At 25.4% G+C, this 21579-nt stretch overlaps 2 protein-coding genes across 5 annotated transcripts; one reads left to right on the top strand and one right to left on the bottom strand.

Annotated features, from left to right (window-relative positions):
- Positions 1-6465, top strand: LOC126902810 (negative elongation factor A). Of its 2 annotated transcripts, XM_050680431.1 has the most exons (12): positions 1-179; positions 248-473; positions 539-722; positions 784-869; positions 941-1106; positions 1984-2163; positions 2324-2548; positions 2858-2925; positions 3871-3891; positions 5329-5424; positions 5490-5589; positions 5791-6465. In XM_050680431.1, the coding sequence occupies exons 2-12, from the start codon at positions 264-266 to the stop codon at positions 6036-6038; spliced, it is 1584 nt and encodes a 527-aa protein (XP_050536388.1). In that variant the 5' UTR covers positions 1-179; positions 248-263; the 3' UTR covers positions 6039-6465. The 2 variants fall into 2 exon arrangements, with proteins under 2 accessions (XP_050536388.1, XP_050536389.1); XM_050680432.1 differs by lacking the exon at positions 3871-3891 and having other exon boundaries at positions 2-179.
- Positions 6140-21217, bottom strand: LOC126902808 (gramicidin S synthase 2). Of its 3 annotated transcripts, none has more exons than XM_050680427.1 (17): positions 21030-21217; positions 15835-15975; positions 14933-15214; positions 14699-14869; positions 12356-12588; positions 12181-12279; positions 11472-11679; positions 10476-10643; positions 10148-10350; positions 8346-8450; positions 8180-8264; positions 7899-8114; positions 7219-7375; positions 7026-7151; positions 6743-6883; positions 6494-6677; positions 6140-6427 (listed from the first exon to the last, which is right to left on the bottom strand). In XM_050680427.1, the coding sequence occupies exons 2-17, from the start codon at positions 15962-15964 to the stop codon at positions 6287-6289; spliced, it is 2649 nt and encodes an 882-aa protein (XP_050536384.1). In that variant the 5' UTR covers positions 15965-15975; positions 21030-21217; the 3' UTR covers positions 6140-6286. The 3 variants fall into 3 exon arrangements, with proteins under 3 accessions (XP_050536384.1, XP_050536385.1, XP_050536386.1); XM_050680428.1 differs by having other exon boundaries at positions 14699-14866; XM_050680429.1 differs by lacking the exon at positions 21030-21217 and having other exon boundaries at positions 14933-15261; positions 15835-15943.
- Between the last annotated feature and the right edge of the window lie 362 nt (positions 21218-21579).

Here is a 21579-nt window from a genome sequence, read left to right as displayed (position 1 = left end):
TACTGATTACTAAACATAACATTTTAGAATTTTTTGTGTAATGTATTAGAGTTAATTATTATTTTTTTTGTATACTTTAATTTTATTAAGTTACCTAATTTTTGTATTTCATTTTGAATACATAGTCTATTGATTATCCTAATTTATCTTATTCATGACGCGTCATTACCTAAACTTAGGTAGTTTTTATTTTATTAGACTAATATTTTACCAAATAATTAATTTTATATAATTTTTGACTAAACAGTTGATCAATTAAGATAATGGCAAGTGTTAGAGACAGTGATATTTCACTGTGGCTTCACAATAAATTAGGAACAACTAATGATACTTGGATTAGTGGTTCAATATGTACGCAGCTAACATCTGATGTATTGCGTAACATTAAGGATTGTTTCCCAGACTTACAAACACAAGTAAAACTCAAACTATTGCTCTCCTTTTTTCACATTCCACGAAGAAATATTTCAGAAGTAATATTTGTATTCATAAAAGATTATTATTAATTAATTAATTTATTTATTCATTATTTGTATAGTGGCGAATAGAATTGGAAGAAATTTTAGAGATTGCTTGTGTTGATAGTGAACAATGGGTTTCAATGTTGGCTGAAATGATGAAAACATTCCCGTCAACTGGTAATCTTAATGTTACAGAATTCTTTCACAATGAAGACAATAATAGAATATTTAACGAGTTAATCAGTGATTTGAAAAAATTAGGTATGATTAGTATTTAAACATATAAAATATTTTTGTGTATTTATTTAAACCTTAATTACAGTTAGAAAAAATATGGATTATACCATGTTGCCATTAGAATGTCTGTATTTAAACAAAAATGCTTTAATAAATGTAGTTGGTCAACCAGTAAGTGATATTTATTTTAGTTTAAATAGTACACAATTAAATATAAGAAATGAACTTACTATATTTTATAGCCTACGTCTGTAAAACATTTTAATTTAAAAAGAAAACCTAAGGCCGCTGCAATAAAAGCTGAATTGTTACAAAAAGCTACAGATGCAGCTAGTAATATTAAAAAACATACTGCTCCTGCTGTCCCAGTACGATCTCGAGGCATGCCTCGAAAAATGACTGATACCAGTAATTTTTCATTTTGATTTTATTTAAGATACAAAAGAATGTATATCTCAAAATTTTTTTTTGTATTTTGCTTTTCCTTTTCTTCTTCTTCTTCCTCGCCTTAATCCCAACTACTTGAGATCTGTCACCCTTATCCTAAACTTCCACTTGACATGATCTCCCACATCATCTACGCTCACATCAGCTGTCCTCATATCGCATTCAATAACATCTCTCCATCTCTTTTATGGTCTTCCTCTATCTCTTCTTCCTTCAACATTCGTTTCTACAACTGTTCTTACAGCTTCTGATTCTTCTCTCCTCATAACATCACCAAACCATTTAAGTCTATTTTCTCTCATTTTATCCATGATTGACGCTACACCTATACTCCCTCTTATATGCTCGTTCCTTATTCTATCTTTTCTAATCACTCCACTCATCCATCTAACCATTCTCATCTCTGCTACACTTATTCTCTGCTCTACTTTCTAATCAACCACCCAACACTCTGAACCATACATAATCACAGCCTCCCAAATCTCTTTCCCACTAATTAAATCTACCAGTCCCTTATTCTACAAGATATCCTCTAATGTCTCTTTTGGGTACTCCTCATTCAATAATTTTTCAAAATACTCTTTTCACCTTTTTTTCACATCATCATCACTCAAGAGTACCTTATTATCAACACTTTTTATACACCTTATATAATGATAATCTTTAGACCTTTTCTCTCTTACCTTTGCTTTTTCTACTTATTATAAATTAATTTACTAAGAAATATCAGAATATAAAAAAAAATTTTTTTGGACTTATGTTCTTTTGTAAATAGACGACTCACATACTGACTCAGTTTTATCAATATTTTATTTAATAATTTTTATGTATATTATAGCTCCCTTAAAAGGTATCCCAAGTCGTTCATTACCAAGTGGTGGTTTCCGCTCAAATCCATTAAATAATACTCTTACAACGCCGTCAAGACCAGGGGTACGCAAAGATTGTGGTATCAAAATATTAGAAATTACGGAACAGCCTATTGGTTATGCCCAAGCTAAAAAACGAAAGAGAGCAGGTGAGTTGCATAACATTTTATATTCTATGAATCAATAATTTCTATAGTAAAATTATTATATTATTTATATATAATATGTTATATCTTTTAAGTTTAACAACAACAATATCAACATTTTAAAATAAGTATTACACTAAAAAATTTTCTCAAATATTTTTAGAAATGGAGGAAAGTAAACGTCTATTAGAAGCTAATAATGTTTCTACTTCAGGAACACAATTGTCAAATTCCAAAACAGAAGTAACATCCACTACTCCTGATTATGCTGCTGGATTAGCTCCTCTGAATCCACCTACTCCTGCACCACCAACCCCCCAACATGTACCTAGCTATATAGCTCCAGCTACACCTCTTCCTACTGAACCTATTAACAATGAATCACAAAGTATGTACTATATATTTTTAATTTTATGTATTAGTATTTTGACCAAAATAGCTTTATTTTAAGAGGCGTTATTATCTTTTTATGCTAAGAAGATTAGTTTGGTAGCTTTTATTTTTTATATTATACTGTTTTTTATGGCCAACCCAAGTACTTGGGATTAAGGTGAAGAAAAAAAAGAATACTGTTATTTATAGAGTTAATTGAACTAAACAAAATTTAATTAATATTAAAAAATATATAAACAATTGGTTTGAAAAAAAGATTTTTTACTGTTGAATATCATAAAATTTAATATTTTATATGTTACAGATATTCTTAGTACTCCTCAACCAGTCACTGAATCTCCACCTGCTTCAATTTCATCTAAAGTTATTCATGTAAGTAATTTTTGTATTCCTTTACATTAGATTGGCTATATGGCTTAAGACTTAAAAAGTTAAAAGAAAATAGTTGTAAAATAAGTTGTTTGCCCTAATAAGTACTTGGTAGTACCTAGACAATCTAAAATGTTAATCATGACCCCTGGCCTACTGTTGGGTGATCTTAATAGCATGACTAGACATCAAATAAGCACTTTGACTGGTCTACTGATAGAACATGGTCTCCTGTTTAAACACCTTAACGCAATGGGGGTATCGGACTCATTTTTGTACAGGAAGTGTGGAGTAGAAGAGGAAGACTCATTTCACATTATCTGCAAATGTGAAGCCAAGTCCACACTAAGATCAAACTACTTGAGTAAACCTTTTCTTGAAAAAGAACATATTAAAAACCTAAAACCTAGAGAGATACTTAATTTCGGCGGAATAACAGGACTCTTTGGTCATCTATAGGGGTGACTTTATGGTCCACCCTTATACAATGATTGGCATAATGTATTAACACTTCGGTGATAACACATAGGTGGGTAATCAAGACAATTCAGTATGAGGTGCACACAATGGACCAACAGGTCTTAGTTCATGCGTATTATGTCAACCTCGATAAAAACTAAAAGCTATTTGCTCTAATACTTTTTCAATGTTTTTAGTTCAAGAGCACAATGTAACATAGTTAAATTATATTCTAAAAGAAAGGCTTATGTTTGGATTTTACATAATCTTGTAATAAGGATATTTTTAAAAAATTATACCAAAAATATTAGTTATTTAAATATTTACTGCTTTGAACTGTATATGGGAGGAATTTAGTTATTATTATTATTAGTTAAAATTATTTTGAGTAAACTTTTTAGTGATTATTGAAACTGACAAATCTAAATACTGAATTATTACTTAGTGATTTTTTTCGAAGTAAACACATGATTATATTTATGTTTTTAGATTCTATGTAAGAAAGAAAAGGTATTAGTATTAACATTATATGTATTTTTTTACATTCTTATTTTTTCTTAAGTTTAAAAGGTCTTATGGTTTTATATAGTTTTATTGTAGCCCAATGGTTGACATATAAAGCTTTATAAAATCTTTGTTTTAAATGAATAACCCATAATAAATTTATGATGTTATTTAAATTAGGAAAATGCAAAAATTATTTTTATTATTGTCTCATAATTTGATAAGTGTGACCGGTATATAATATAATAAGGTCTACAGTTTATAGTGTTTCTATTAATCAGTAGTGATTATCAATATACAACATGTTAATTTTGTAGTCATTTAAAACTAGGTAAACTTTTTTTCTGATCAACTATTAACTTTAAACAGCTGTAACTAATTGAAAATTAAATAATATAAAACAATCATTTTTTTTAATTGAATAAATCTGATGATATAAAAAAAAATTGGGGTTGTCATTTGAAAATTATGACTAATAATTATTATAATTTTATTGCTGCAATTTTTTTTTTAACAATATTTACATCCTTAGAATATTTTAAAAGCATATTTTTTAATAAAAATATTTTTTTTATTTAAAAAAGCCATTTTTTATAAAAACTTTGGAACAAGTATTTATTAAGTAGAATTTATACTGTCGTATATTTATAATGTATTCTCTGTCTATTCTACATGCTTACTTTATATATTAAAATGTACATGGTGTATAATAACTAGTATAATTTTTTAGAATTGAGAAAAAGTATATTGCATATTTGAAATGATCATCAACATGAAATATATAACTTCCTTTTGGAGTATTGATATTAAAGTTATCCCTCTTAAAAAGAAATATTATTTATATTAGAATATTAAATCTTATAAAAAGTAAATTATTTTTTATCTTTATAAATTATATCAAAAATTTATATCTAAATATATTTTATTACCATAAATTGCACTATAAATATGTGTAAAAAACAGTTCATTTTTCTATAGAAAATTGGAATTAGAATCTAAATAATTATTTTTTGAGTTAAACCAACCTAGTTCATAAATTATAAAATTATATAAATCATGAAATTATTTTTAAGTATAAAAGTATTTATAATTTTCAATAAAATTAGTACTCAAGAATGATTTAATTTTTAATATTGTGTTCTATGAATTTTAATAATATTTTTCTTATCCAATATGATATTTTGATTCTTAAATAAATTAATTAAAAGTTACCCGGGTTTACACAAATTTTAATTACAAACTCAAACTTGAGAATGGTATACAAGTTAAAGAAAAACAATTTTTTCAATTTTTTACTTTAAAAAATTATTATACTAATAAAGTTTTATGCATGTTGTTCAAAATGGTTAACCTGTAAAAATTCTATAGATTTTTATGTGAAAATTGTTAATGTAATAATAGTAATTGTTGTTATTTTAAGTTAATTATATTTGTATTTTTTAGCCTCCTATGGTTCAAATGCAAGTACGTTCCCAAACTGCTCAAGTTGGTTCATCAACAGCAGCAACTAATACTGCTCCAACACAATTATCTTTAACTGTATGAATTATTTTATTATTTTTAAATAATTAATTATTTATCAAGAAATACTTTCTTATTTTCAGAGGAGCCAAATGGAGGAAGCTCAAGATATGTTCCGAAATGCGAATAAAGTAACACGTCCTGAAAAAGCTTTAATCTTAGGTTTTATGGCTGGTAGTCGGGGTAAGTTATTAAATAATTATCTATTATTTTCTTTTTATTTAAGTTATAATATAGTACTCTTAAGTTGCATGAATAATATTAATAATAATAATAAATGTTCTGCAATAACTAGATTATGTACATTTTATCACTATGTGATGTTTTAAACCATAATATAAGTTTATTCATATAATTAATATTAATATTATTTACTATTTTCAGATAATCCATGTCCTCAGTTAGGTAGCTTAGTAACTGTTAAATTAAGCGAAGATCACGAAACAGTACTTCAGAATGATCATACATTAGTTAATATGCTAGTTGAAACACATTTCCAAATGAATTATAATACTGGTGAATGGAAAAGAATCAAGAAGTATATTGAACTGGATAGAACAAGTATGCCAGTTGCCAGTAGTCAACTTGCTGCATTAGCAGCTGCCGCCACAGCATTACAAAATCAATCTTGACCTCTCAGTTTTTAATTGTTTAGTAATATTGATTGTATTGAAGGTATTTTTTTTTTTGGTTTTTAAGATAAAACCAAAACTTTCCATTACACAATACAAACAACTTTTGCATAAAACAATGAGTTTTGTAGTGTTTATTAAAAATGACTTTTTAAACATATATAATTAATCTTAACTCTAAAAAACAAACAAAAATATACAACATTAACAAAAGTTAAAAATAAATAAATTAATATGTCAAAAAAAAGCTATATTATAAGTTTCCAGCAACATATAGCTCTTTGAGTGTCTGGTGCTTTTCTGAAAAGTTGTATACCGTCTGATGTAACATATTTGTTAACTTGATAATCTAATAGAGTTTTATATCCAAATACGTTTGTTCCAAGTTGCTGTAATAATAAAATTTGATTGAATCATTTAGTGAAAATTATTTATAATTTTTCATTCAATATTACCTGTGTTAGAGGATTTGTATTTGTTGTAAATATGCCATCAAACTCTCTTGCTTTTCCAATCTTTAAATTTTCTTGTTCCATAAATGTTATTATTTCTACGTTAGTTGCTGCATCTAATAATTTATCTGTGCCCATCATAAAACTGTGAATTATGCGCCCCTTGCCTTTTGGTAATCTGTTATCTCTGTACAAAAAAAATTAATATTTTTAGGATGTGCATAAAAACTTACCTGAGTATTAATTAATCACCTTAAAGGACCTTCAAGAAATTCAAGGAATTCAAAAATTAACAATAAACGTCCATTGAAATCAATATCAGGTTCATCTAACATATCAAAATTCAACGATGCCCCTACCATTTGATTAGATTCTTTAGAATACACCGCAAAACTAAAATCATACAAAAGGTGCTATAATTATAACATTTAAACTTAATATACTTTGTTTAAATAGCTCACTTAAGATTAACTTGTTTATAAGAAAAGATTTAGAATGATATATAACTATAAATTACTATTTAGGGAATCTATACCTCAGTTTTTTTTCTACCAATGGTTCCCAAATCATTTCCAAAATATCTGTATAGTCACTATAAGGTACTGCAGGTTCAAGCCAGTGTTCTAAATCAGCTTTTTCATAAAAACTATCGGCTATTATTCTGAGAAAATTATTATGTAAAAGTACATTAATTTGTAGATGTAACCTATTTTGTTTAAATATCATACCTTATAACATCATTTTTATGTTTGGGCTCGAGTATTTGAACTAAATATTTTTCTTGCAGCCAGTCTTCACTACAACATGATAGTTCAGGTTTACCTGTGAACACCATTTTCTTGACAATTGTACCCAAGTCAGGAGCAATAATGAAATCACTAACATCTGTTGACATAGTATAGACTCTTTTATTTACATATTGTTTATAAAGAAGAGTAAAATTAAAATTTTTATCAAGAAAATTTGTTAAAAAAAAAAATTGTGAAAGTCTTCATTTGTTATTTGTATTTATTTTTTTTATGAAATTCTATCATTTTAAACAAGAAAAAACAATAAAATTGAAATGATCTAAGGTCTAAAATGACATTTTTCTATTAATTAATATTTTAATTTACCTTCAATATTCCATTTTTTTTTTATAAAAATGTTGATAAATTACATAAAAACTGGTAATAAGAAAAATGAATGGTCAAATTTATATTCTACTGATTTAATTAATGATATACAGTGCCTTAAAATCATTTTAAAATGTTCCATAAGTTACATCTATTATTTCAATTATAAATAAATAACTATCATCATTAATTATAATAACACAAATTCAATATACTATCACATTTGTTTTTCTTCTTGGATATTAGGAAACTATTTTATAATTATTCATCTAATAATAAAGAAGTATAATTACTTATTGAATATCCGAGATCAGCAAGTTTGCTTATAGTATAAATAGCATTTAGAGAGTTTCCACCTAAAGCAAAAAAATTTGCATTTGATGTTATATGTGATCGGAGTGAATTGCCCAATACATCAGATAAAGTTTCAAATAGACTTTTAGCTGTAGACATTTTAGTAGAACTTACACCGGAATAGTCTATTATAAGTTTATTGACTTTATTTGTACCTAAAATTATTCATAATATAAGAACTAAAAATAAACAAATGAATGAAATTTGTTTAATAATTTACTCGACATGTTTGAGTACATCCGTAGTAAGCTTTGCCTGTCGATTTTACCATTTATAAGATAAGGCATTGTATCTAAAGAAATAACCTACAATCAAATAATCGTATGTAAAAGATATTTTAATTTAATTTAATTTAATGAATTTATAATCTATGATTAAGCCCATACTTGTGGTAGAGCATAATCTGGTAATGCATGTCTCAGTTTTTCTTCAATTTGCATCGTAGAAGGGACATTTTTGTCTTTGTTAAAAACTACAAATGCTAACAATGCCTAAAATTATAAAATAATCTTTAAGAAAATGTTTTGTTATTTTAGATGACTATTTATTAAACATTTTTCAATAATGATTTTACTATCATTATTTATTTGAATAATATAATAATAAATACATTATTAAACCGATTATACTATTAATACATTATTATTATAATTATAGTATAACTATACTAATTTTTGTATAAATCAAAATTTTTATGGCGTTAAGCAGAAATTATGGTGAAAATTTTATACATCTTTTCAAGATATAATATAACTCATTAATATAATTATTTTTTTTTTATAAATATTATAGAATTTTTAACAATGATATTTTATTTTAGTCTTTAAGAACAAGTATTTTGCGACTAAAAATTTAGGAACCTGTTAGTATTAATAAATGTCTGAAGTGAAACAAAATGTTATTAATAAGCTAACCATCAACAGTTATTACCAACCATAAATGATCATAAGTTTATTTCAGAAAATTCTAAATCTCAGTTACTATATAATAAAATAATATTAAATATGGTAAAACAGCTATTTAGAGCTTTTGCTTTTTTAGCGAGTATAGAAAGGATTTTCGACTTACGGTCTTGTTCATACTAAACATACTAAGCGTTGAAATATATTAAATCTTATACCAATATTTAAATAAAGTTAAAATGATTGAATAAGTGCATTAAAAAATATATATTTTTTATATTTAAAAAGTTATATTTTTAAATTTAATAATTATTATTAATAAATACAACTAACTAATAAAATAAATATTTATGACATAGTTTTATAATATTACGCAGCAAAAGGAAATGACAATATGTTTTAAGACTGAATAATTCTTTTTAAGTATTTATTTGTTCATTATTTATGATTATTATTATTTATTTATTTATTATGTTAAAATGTAATATGTTACTTGTATTGTGTTTAATAACATTTTATTAAATTCAATAGGTAATTTTGTGTTAACAAGTAAATATTAAAAACATTTAATTATTAACTTTATTAATATTAACAGAAATATTAACTTAATTTACATAAATAATTATAAAAGACTTTTAACAAAGAACGTTTTTATAAAAATTTTTTTTACTTATTATTATTTATTATTTATTGTTTATTATTTTTTACAATGTTTTTTACTTGTATTGTAAATGTTTTAAACAAAACGTTTGTTTGATTAAGGTGTTTAAGAAAAAGTGTTTGAAACAACAACCCTATAAGCGATACATAATTATATAATAATAACACTTATTATTATGAATGTGTTTTGTGGATTTTAATATTGCTTGAAATGTTTACGGATGTATCCACGTTTTGGACTCTGTAACGAGTCCGGAAACATTAGCTCATAACTGAAAACATGAATTCATCCGCAAACATTTCAAGCAACACTTATATTATTTAATGCTAGGAAAAAATAATATTGGAATATTTGTAACTACATTTTTGTAATAGAATTAATGGGGTAAAAAGATGAGTGTAAATAAACAGGATAATTATAAATTCATTATTACTCTTATAATATTTTGCAGATATTATTTTGGATTGATAAATTATGTTTTTTAAGTAAATGTCTATTTTTGCTATTTAATTCTAAAACTAAAACTTAGACGTTCATTTTTTAAATGTATTTAAAATTACTCCATTTATTTACATATGTTCTAATTCGTGTGCATTTGAAATATTAAGTTCAAAAAATCTCATACTTGTTCAGTTTCACCCGGCTTATAGCACAGTACTGCTAATTTATCAATATCAGAATTGGGTAGTTTATGAATAGCGGATTCCACTTCCATTAGATCTACTCGATGTCCTCTGACTTTAATTTGGGAATCCGTTCTTCCTTCGTACAATAAAACACCGTTAACAATTTTACCAAAATCTCCAGTTTGATACATTTTATCCATACCTAGAAAAATTTTAAACTGAGATGATAAAAAGGTTAAGCTATGACGTAATACTAAAAATAATTTAATAGTTTTTCGATAATTTAAGACTGCACATTGATTTATAATAGATATTGTTAATTTTTACCTTTATTTTGAGAAAATTTGTTCTTGATAAAACGATGAGGATCACGATTATTGACATAGCCACTTGCCAAGTTAGCACCAGCTACAAAAAGTTCTCCGAGGGAACCTGGTGTTACAATCTGACCTTGACTGTCCAACAAGTATAATTCGGTGTTGTCAATTGGAACACCTGAAATTTTTTTTAAGAATGATTGAGTTGATCTTAAGTCTCTACGATGAATATTTTAGCCATACATTGTAATATGTAATATTTTAGTCATCCCTAGTACATGATTAATATTTAAATTAATGATTAATAGATATTCGTTTTTGTGTTTGTTAATTCTAGTCACTGTACATTAATTAAGATTTTAGTTTTAGGTTGACAGGGAGGGATCACTCTCTCCTTAGAACAAAAAAAGTTCCTATGGTACTGTATATACATATGATAAGTTTTCATGGAGTTCGGTGTCTCAAAAGTGGTCCAAACAAATCAAAGTCCCGATCCCTACTTATAAGGATGTGAAGGTTTTTTTCTAATGGCAACATACATATAAAATTAACTTAAAAAATATAAAATGATCTAATTGAGAAAATAACTGTTTGATAACAACTTTTGAACCATTAATTCAGAAGTTATTATCATTAAAAAAAAAAGACTGGATATAAGGCGCGGGTATGACATAATTAGACAATTCTCATTTACCCATTTCCTCTCGTTTAGTTATAAAAATGTTAATATCATCTAAAATACTGGTCTAAAAATTATTATCGACCAGTCATTTTTTTATTAGATAATTTTTATTTAAAATAAAGTTGATACCCTTGTAAGGTATAATGAATGAATTATAAATCTAATTAATTAGTAATAAATCTAGAAATACATAATACTCAAAAATACTAAAAATAATGTTCTTAAAATTTTGTTAAAAGAAATCCAGTTACTAGCGTTAAAAGAATCACTTATATAATGTTGTATAAAAATACATTTTTAATTATATATTAATATATCTCTCACCAATAGGTATTTTGTCTCCATAGCACAAGTCTTTATATGAATTTATAGCATAATATGTAGCATCTGCCATAATTTCTGTACTACCATAAAAATTACATAATGTATGTCCGGAAAAAGTGTCTAGGAACTGTTTGGCTAGGGATACTGGTAAAGGTTCGCCACTGCAAATCCATAATTTGAGTCGTGACAAAATACCTTGCTCGTTGTTCTGAAAAATTCATAGAAAAATTTGTACTTAAAATTCATCTGTGTATTTATTTCACAGCGAGGTTATACTTTTTAAACTGTATTAGAGTAGGAGATAGTATGTAAAAATAATAATTTTATATTTTGCCAACCAAAAAATAAAAATTCTCAAGATCAATTAAGTAAAATTATCAATCAAAATTTTTTAAAAAACACACTTTCTTTAAATTTTGTTTTGGAATTTAATTAAAATTAATCATGAATTTATTCGTCCATCTAATATATTTCGGAACTAGAAGTAGTATTATACATAATTATATGAGTGTTGCCAACAATGGTGCAATTAGAAATTTTGTATGGGGGTCCCCATAGCTTTTGTAACGTAAAATAGTGTATAGATTTACCCCTCGATTATACCTCGTACTATAATTTTTTGTCAATAGTGGAGTGGGGGTGGTTGACTATATTTAGAAAAATGCCTAACACGCATGGACTTCGAAGCTACACGTTTTAAGATGCTTACTTGATTTTCCATTGAAGAAAACTGGTTATTGTTGTTTGAAATTCCCAAATATAGCAAAATAGCATGCAAAAGAGATGGAACAAGTACTAATCGTTCAATCTAAATAGATGTTCGTTCATTAAAATTTCTATTTATTTAAATGAATTTCATCCGTTTGAAGTAAATTAATTATTACTTTGTGTTGATTCAATATGTTAATTAAACGTTCTGGATCTTTAGTCACTGATTTGGGTACTACTATTAAACATCTTGGAGAATCATGTAATAAAGGTGCCCAAATTTCAGCCACTGCGTCCACAAAAGTCAAAGAAGTTTTGAAAACGCACGCCTTTTCTGTTTCACTGAAAGGAAATCGATTCCATTGCCAGTTCAACCGATTGTAAATTACATAATGTGGAAGTCGTACACCTAATTTTTTAAACATGTCAATTTAATTTATTTTCAAATGATTTAAAATTTAAAATTATGTTTAAACACAGAGAATATTTTTGAGTGTGATTATTAGACCAACATAACATACATTTTTGCAAGTTTTTAATTAAAATTTGTTTTCATTTATTAAGAGTTAATGGTATCTAATATGTTTTTAGTACTAGATTTGCATATTCAAAACGCTGCTACATATTACACCTAAACCATAGTATACCTAACATGATAGTTGCTTAGTTTTTCAATTTTAGATCAATTTAACTTAAACGCAATAACCAAAAACAACTAAAAACGTTTTTCTATTTTAGTACTTTTAATTGATGTAACAAAACTTTAAAAATTATACAAATTTAAAATAAATATTATCTAAAGAATATTCATTTCAATTCCTCACTCCTTGGAATAATTAAGAACGCAACTGATTAAAGGACTTTATTTTATTTTTTTAACTTTTTAATAAACTATAACTGGTATTGCTATAATACTAGGTACAAATACTACACACTTTTTGGAATTCTAAATGTAATAACTACATTAGAGGAATAAATTATTTATTCCTCTATAAAAATATTTGTATATAATCATGAATATAAATGTTCACAGAATGTTAAGGATAAAAAAAAATGTTACTCTCTTTTTTTTGCTTTAGTTCCCTAAGTATTTTCGGTATTTTTACTAAATATCAAAATGTGAGTTTAACTATTAATATTAAGTTATGACCAATAATTTATTTATAATAACTTATTTCTAAAATTACTCATTTAAGTTTAGGTTAAATATAAAATACCACGTTGTTTAATTTATTAAAAGTGAATGAAGAACAGTACAGGTATGTCATTAATTATTTTTTAAAGACTTAAATAATCAACAATATTTACTATTTTGAATGCAAATTATTTCAATATTTTTGTTAGTATTATGTATGTCTTGCTATATTTTTATATTGTTATTTTGCCTATTCTTTAAATTAAAAATGGGTGTCTATTGTTTAATAATTGTGTTTCAATTAATTTCTTTATAAACTGTTATAATTGCTAGCCATGGGAGTTGCTTGATCGATTATTTGAAGGAGCTAGTTCCTTATTCGATTTTGTTATTTTGGATAATATATCTAACGAGGATTTTCTTTACCACATTGATTTATTTCTCTGTTTCTCGAAAATTTTAATTCATTTGTGAGGGTACGAAAGTTTCTATTGTGGCTTCAGTAAAGTCCCCATGCAAACTATGCTAATTTCACTAGTAAATTATTTGGATAAATGTTAAAAATTTACAACTGGATGTAAATATAATTTAATGTATTGAAAATTTGAAAAGTGGATAAAATCGTAAGTTTGTTATCAATGTGATATTGACTACCAAACGAAGTATTAATATGTTTGCAGACAAAACTATGAACATTTTAATGATACATTCTCTAATTGCATTAATTTAAGTTAAGCATACGCTAATACACCAAACCTCATGTACTATTTTATACCACGTTAACTGTTAAAAAGGTATAATTATACCGTGTTAATTATTTTACTATTAAAAGTAATGAAGAGGAACTAATATAGCGGTAAATATTTTCTCAAAAGGAAAACTTGATGCGTTTTGTTCGTAAAATTAATTAATGTTTGTTATTATTTTGAGCAAAATATTAAATTTCTCTGTTTAAATGAGTCACGGTTATCGCTATTAATTTTTTTCGAATTTTGTCACACTGTAAGTAAAATTATAATAATTACTTAATGCCTTAACCTAGATAATATTTTTCTAATAACTTATTAAAGTTAAAATTATGAAAATAGTTTCTGACATTGACATGTATAATTGTATTTGAAAAATGTATATTTTAGGCAGTTTTTTGTTATTTTCATGATGATATTTTATTTGTTGACAATAATTAGACAAAGCCAACGTATTAAGTTACGTTTATCATATACTTAATGTCAATTTAGATCCTCAATATCACTTTGATAATGTGGGTTTGTTACTTAATATTATTTATAGTGCCCTAATAATAAGCGTATTATAATAATTTAAATATTCGTCTTGTTGTATAAGAATAGTTGATTAGGGAGGAAGTATTATGTATAATAAGTACCTTTTGGTGTTCCCGTGCTACCGCTAGTATAAATAATAATAGCCGTCTTTTCAGATCGGTCGCCATTTAAGGTTTCTTCATCTTCTAAATTAGATGCTGAAAAAGTTGCTGAAAACTTTTTCAGCTGCTTGAGGCTGAACACATTATCACTAATTTTTTCAAATACTTCTGCTATAATATATAATTTTTAATTTCAATATAATATATTATATTTTAAAAATACGGTTAACTCACCATCCGGAGAGTGAGTAATAACTAGGCATGGTTTAGCTTCATCGAGAACATGGCTGATTCGGTGTTCAGGAGCCGTTGGGTCCACAGGGAGATAAGTTCCTCCGGATTTCCAAATGGCTAACAAAACAGCTAAGAGTCCATCGCTCGGTGGTAATTGAACAGCCACTACAAAATCGGCATCGCTATTTGCCGCTCCTGCCCGTGCCACAATACCTCTGGCCAGTTGGTTGGCTATAGCATTTAGTTCAGAACAGGATAGACGTACTGAAGGTTGTCCCATTTCTGAACATTAATTTTTCCATGTGTAATAATTTTCATTTAAGTGTAGACTAAAGAGATTGAAATGGGTCAGATTGAGGAACAAAAAAATTTTATCTATCAGATTAATTTAACGAGAAAGTATAATTTAATTATAATAATTTTCATATAAAAAAAAATTATTTTAATTCCGAAGATCATTATATTTTTTTAATTTTTAACCTCATGAGAATATATTTCATTCAAATAAAGAAAATAGTGTAATAAATTATTTATTTTTGTACGAACCTTTAAACAAATCTTATAAGGCATAAATGGATGAAGATCTGCTGTCTTACTCATTATTTGGATAGGTTTCCATTTGCCATCAGATTATAAATTATTTTTAACATGATTAATTGATAATAATTTATTTTGACTATACCAAATAATTGAAATCGAATTTTTTTTAAATTTAATTTGACTTGGTTTAAAGAAGATTTGGAATTTTTTTCCAAGAATTTCCCCTTAATTCGGGCGAATGAATGTTATAATCAGCCTGAATTAATATATATTAATTTAAAATTTTTAAGATCTTTTTATTTGCCTTCATTTTTTTTTATTAAATAATGTTTAACATGTTGCAATAAAAACATTGAGTATACCTTCATAAATGACGGCCAAATGGTCTTCGTAGTTTTTTTCATTTTTTTCAAATAATCTATGAAGTTTTATTTTTTTATTTACTGGAACAGAAGGTCCTTGCAAAACTGACGTGACTGGGTATATCTCCATAATGATACTTTCTAAAAATAAATTATTCATTATTTTTAGTATTTAATGATATTTACTAATTTCACTATTTTTTCGTTGAAATTATAAAACTTTCAGCTATATAGTTTTTTCTCATTTTAAATTTGTACGTTTTAACGAAAAAAAATGGCTAATGAATAGAATTTAGTCAGGTCCCCATTTAAACCACAATTTTAAATTTTTTACTTGGGGTTAGGAACTTGTATTTTAAACATCAACATAACACGATCTCCCAATACATATACACATATAATTACATTCAAATATCTATCCTACCTTCCATAACCGTTCTTACAGTATCCGATTTTTCTCTCATAATATAACAAAACCATATGAGACTATTTCCTCTCATCTTATCATGATCGACGCTACTTTTATGCTTCTTCTAACATATTCATACGTTATCTTAACTTCTTTCGTTACTTTACTTATTCATCTAAATATTCTTATCTTTGTTACACTATACTACTATAAGTTGTATGCAATAGAAGAAAGCGTGCACTTTTATCCCAATTCACTCTATTTGTTAAAAATTTCCAACACATGTGCATGGAAATTCGGTCCTTTTTTTAAGAGTAAAAGTATTTTTTTTTGTTGAATTTAATGGCTAGAAATAATTTTTTAATAAAGAATTGTTTTATAATCTGTAGAAATTGTTTATTTTTAATTATAATTAATACAATGTAGTGTATTAAGTTTAAAATTTTAATTAGTGAAATGTGTCATAAATATTGTTGACAGCACAACCGTCCTACTGTTTTTAATTACGTCACATTAGCAACTAGGACGGTCGCCTTTAGACCTTTCTGCATAGTGTTTTGGGGTTCTTACTAACTTCAGGATATACCAAGAAATCTAAAGATTTTATTACCTTGTAAACTCTAAATGATTAAACTTTATCAACGTGAATTTTTTTTGTCACTGTATTGACTATACACGTATAAATTATTTAGATATGTAATTACTAAAATTATTACAAATTTTGTTATTCTTCGAATATTTTCAAATTATACATATAATTACGATAATTTTTTTGGCGGACTTTAAATTAATATTAATATTTGTATTTTAGACATTACTTAATTACATTAATAAAAAAAAAAAATTTTTATTTAAATTTTTGCAATTCATCTTTCTTTATTCTTTATTTCAAACAAATAACTTAAGACATTTTAGAAAAAGGCCGATTAATGAAGTATAAATATGAACTTAAGTAAGGATTTTGGAGTATACTAAATTCAGTGAAAGTCCATACGTTGACTCCGAATGTCCTTAGATCTTACGGTTGAATAGCAAGTACCTTCATATTATCCTAACCTATCTATAAACAAAAGTGTGCGGTTGAGCGCATGGCATACATTCAATAACTAACACATTAAACTTGTATAAACATAAACTGTGGTATTATGAAACACGCAATTGCCTTGAACTGCGAAAACTATCTCATTGTGCATGGCCCTCTCCTCGCGCAAACAATTAAACTGACTTGAGTCATTGGCTTCTATCGTGTAGAGATCATAAAAATAAACAGTTGTTGATTAAGTATTATTTGATTATGATGATCGTTAAATCTGATGCAAAAAATTCGGGAAAGGTCAGAAACCTCAAGGCTAGTCAACATAGTTATTGTTATTAATCAAAAATTAATTAAATCTCACTAATTAATACGTATTATTTTGTATTATTATTATGTCTTCTAAAAATAAATTGTAATTTGTAAATTTAAAAATATCTGTGTGATATTGTGACAATTGCCTAATACCATTATTTGACAATAATGGTTATAATACTAGACAGCAGTCTAGACAAATATATTCTTCAACAGAAGAATATATATTTGGTAATAAGATGTGTTTACATATATATATGTATATTTTTCACTGTATTTGGGTGGGGTGTAAAAAAATTTGTCTTAAAATCAATTATTTAAATTAATAAACCCGTTAAATTTATGTAATAAAATAGGTTAACTAATACAGTGTCCTTTCCAAGTCCTTGTTACAATAAACAGTAATAAATGACAAGCTAATATTTATTAGCATTAACGACAGTTAAGTGACAATAACAATTCAATGTTTTGATCAAAAGTATTCAACTGTACATTCATAAATCACAGAAAATTATTTAAGAGAGATGATTTTTTAATTTTTCATTTCATTCTTATAAACAATATAAAATTCAGTAATCGATTTGTTTACAAAATATAACTTAATGACAAGATGTTCCATGATCTTTTAATGTTTAAGTATTCTGGGAATCAAAACTACATGGTGTTTAGTCAGTAAAGAAAAGTGTTAATATTATTCCTATAGATTGTAACAATTAACCTGTTTCTTTACTTTTTGAAAATTCTATATAAAATATAGTGTGTTTGTCATATTATGATGAATTAATTATTTGCTGTGTTTAATAACTGTATCATATTTATTTAGTTGAAAATAATTTATCCGTAGTAAATGCACATAAATAATACTTCGATAATAGTCGCCTTAATTCCAAAACATGGAAATGAGATTTTTGAAGGTTTTTTCTAAAATCCATATTTACAATATTGAACACATATTTTATACGTTTTTAAGTAAAAATTCTTTAATTTTAATTGAGATAATGCATTATAAATAATATAATTCTATTGTTAAGTATTTGAAATTATATATTTTTTTCTTACTCTTAAAAATACCAAAAAATCGAGGACAAAATTTATTGATTATTAACTATTTATACGCAGTTAATTTAAATAATACATATGCATAATACTTAGAAGCGATGTTTTAACATAATCTCTCATAAAAATTTTTGTCTATTTTATTTGAAGCAAAAGTCCAACATTTAAGTATAGGTATATCACATTTCATACATGGTAATAACAAGTTTTTAAATAAAAAATATTATTTTCAAATTTTGTTCAATAGTATCTAGAAAAAACATTTTAATAATACTAAAATTAACTAGTCTTCACTGTAAAATTATTTTGAAAGTATTTCCCGTACTTGGTTTTAATTTTTATTTTACATAGTAAAACTGAAAAAATAAATGGTATGGTTTTGTGGGCAACGCGGCAGTACTACTGTAAAAAGCGATTACGAGCGGCTTCATTTTTTGAGGGAGAGAAAAGACGAGATGCTCGATGTATAAACGGTTAAGAAACTTGCCTTCTGAAAGAGTCAGTAGTGACTTTTAATAATGGGCGGTAAAAGCGAAGAAAAAAAAATTGAATGAAACGTTTTATATTTTCACGTTAATTATAACAAGTATAGTAACTTATTTTTCATTAATAGATTATAACAAACAATTCTGAGAATTATAAATAGGATTTTAATTATTAACAATTATTAACAATTGTTAATATATTTTATGCTACATTTTCTAAATAAGTATCAACATTTTATAATGTCGTTTTCTAAGTTATTATAAAATTCTCTAGAATAAATAAGATAATCTTATTACAATAAATGGATGATATATAAATTATCATGAAATGTCGAATCAATTTAATAAAAAACAACCTTGATTGTTAATACTTTAAAAATGAATGCATTACAATTAAAAAACGTACATCAAATTTTTCAATACCTAAAAGAAATATAAGCAACAAAACTAATTTTTTGATATTACAATAATAATATTGTCGTATATTTGAACATGAAGCTATTTTTATTAAAAATTCGTTAATTTTGCTAACAAAATTTTATATCCAAACAAAATTACCAGTAAATTTAATAATTTAATTAAAATTTAAGTTTATCACAAAAATAACGTAAAACTCAAATTTTAAAAAAGATCAGTTTATTCAATAAATACTATTGAACAAATTGATCTTTTTTACAATAGCACTTAAAATTTAAAATTTATTAAACTGTATTATTAATTTAAAGTTCTTAAAATGCGCAACAAAGCGCTGGTACAGTATTTATTATGATTTACAAAAATCAGTATTTTGTGACTTAAATTGGATTTTAAATTAAGTTTTTAAAGTATGTTGAAAATAAACTTGATAAAATATAAAGAGCCATAAAAAAATACCAGTAATATTTTTAACTTAAAATAAAACAATGATCTGTTTTTCTTCTAATATAGTGTATTTTATGAAACTTAATATTCATTAAACTTCTAATTTCTTTAAGCAGCATGGAGTTTTTATTTATGTGATTTTTGCTGATTTCAATGAAAACTACTTTCCAGTAGCAATTTTCGAATATTAAACTTGTTAAACCAAATTATAACTAAGCATTGAATTCAAGGTGTTATAACAGATTCTTACTACTCATTCGGTCATGGAACTTTTTTCTCGGTAAAAATCTAGTTTCTTTTTTTTGTTCATTTGGTGTTTCAAGTTTTATAATTATTAAAAATGTAATAACATTTTTTTTGTTTTCAATTATTGTACTATAGCATATTGAATAATATTATCTGTTTATTTAAACAGTTAAACAGTTAATATAGTTTATTACTTGTTTTTCATTTGATACAAAAATTAATAATAATGAGGATATTTAGAATGATAACAATTAGTTATTATTATTTTGTTGATAATTGGTAAAATATTAGCATTATATTTAAATCCATATATTGGATTTCATTTATTTTTTATTTCTCCATATTTATTAAAATTAACTAAACTCCAATTACGTTTTATAAATAACTTAATTAAATCACAAATGAAGTTGTAATAGAACTGGCCAAATTAAACTTTAAAATTATTTGCCAATATGTATTTAACAAAATAAAGTTTTACTTTTTAAATTATTAAAATTTTTGTGAGCATTAAAATTTTAAAGAAGTTAGTATTTAGTCAATTGATTTAATTTAAAGCATTTGGCGATTTTTTAAATTATACAGTAATATAAAAAAAATATAGCTACAACTTGTGGATATGGATAAAAAAAAACATGTAATTAACTACTTAGCTTTGGAGCGAAGTTAAAATATAGCCATAAATGAACGCAGAAAACATTTTTTTCAATAAAATCAATTATCATTTAGTAATTTATCTTTAGCATTAAAAAATATTTTTTTGGATGTTCTTTTACAATTTTTTTTAACTTACTGTGCGTATGTATCTTGATATATTTGATGTAATTTTTCTTACATACACTGATAAAGATGTCGTTAATTCAAAAGTATTGTTTAAGAAAATTGAAAATTGCGTGAATTGAATAAAGGTTTGAGTAAAATTTAGATAAAATATAAATTAGCGAGCACCACAAACGTTAGTATACCAATGGATGAATGATTGATTCTTAATGACCTTTTTATACGGTCCCCACTGATTTCTTTACTGAACATCATATATGCATGTAATTTTGACGACAATTAGAAGCACCAAGGGCTTTTTGCGGAGGAACTTCTATCCACTTTCATCTAATAACTCCGACCGCTGGATATTAAATTAATTGGCCAGAACTTAGTTTGAATCGTCCCCTGTTGGGTTTCTGTACATATTCTTGATTTTTATTACATTTTTTTATAAATTTAGAATAATATTGTGATTACTTAATTCAACACAAATATACAGCTGATTGTTGAAATTTATTAGCAAGCCTAGTAAAATTTTCTTAGGTCTTAAAGAAAATCATTTTTTTATATCCCATCTACTA

The sequence above is a fragment of the Daktulosphaira vitifoliae genome, unplaced genomic scaffold (assembly GCF_025091365.1).
Source record: "Daktulosphaira vitifoliae isolate Bord-2020 unplaced genomic scaffold, ASM2509136v1 Scaffold_3, whole genome shotgun sequence".
Classification (NCBI taxonomy): Eukaryota; Metazoa; Arthropoda; class Insecta; order Hemiptera; family Phylloxeridae; genus Daktulosphaira; species Daktulosphaira vitifoliae.
The sequence above is the reverse complement of the archived record's forward strand: the minus strand, read 5'-3'. Positions and strand labels throughout refer to the sequence as shown.

Excerpts from the sequence above, each read along its gene's own strand:
- LOC126902810 (XM_050680431.1), top strand. The coding sequence starts at position 264 with ATGGCAAGTGTTAGAGACAGTGATATTTCACTGTGGCTTCACAATAAA. Across the intron at positions 1,107-1,983 it reads TCGAAAAATGACTGATACCA|CTCCCTTAAAAGGTATCCCA; the intron begins GTAATTTTTCAT and ends TGTATATTATAG. Across the intron at positions 5,425-5,489 it reads CAACACAATTATCTTTAACT|AGGAGCCAAATGGAGGAAGC; the intron begins GTATGAATTATT and ends TCTTATTTTCAG.
- LOC126902808 (XM_050680427.1), bottom strand. The coding sequence starts at position 15,964 with ATGGAGATATACCCAGTCACGTCAGTTTTGCAAGGACCTTCTGTTCCA. Across the intron at positions 12,280-12,355 it reads ACATATTGAATCAACACAAA|ATTGAACGATTAGTACTTGT; the intron begins GTAATAATTAAT and ends ACATCTATTTAG. Across the intron at positions 7,376-7,898 it reads TGATCTCGGATATTCAATAA|ATGTTAGTGATTTCATTATT; the intron begins GTAATTATACTT and ends CTATGTCAACAG.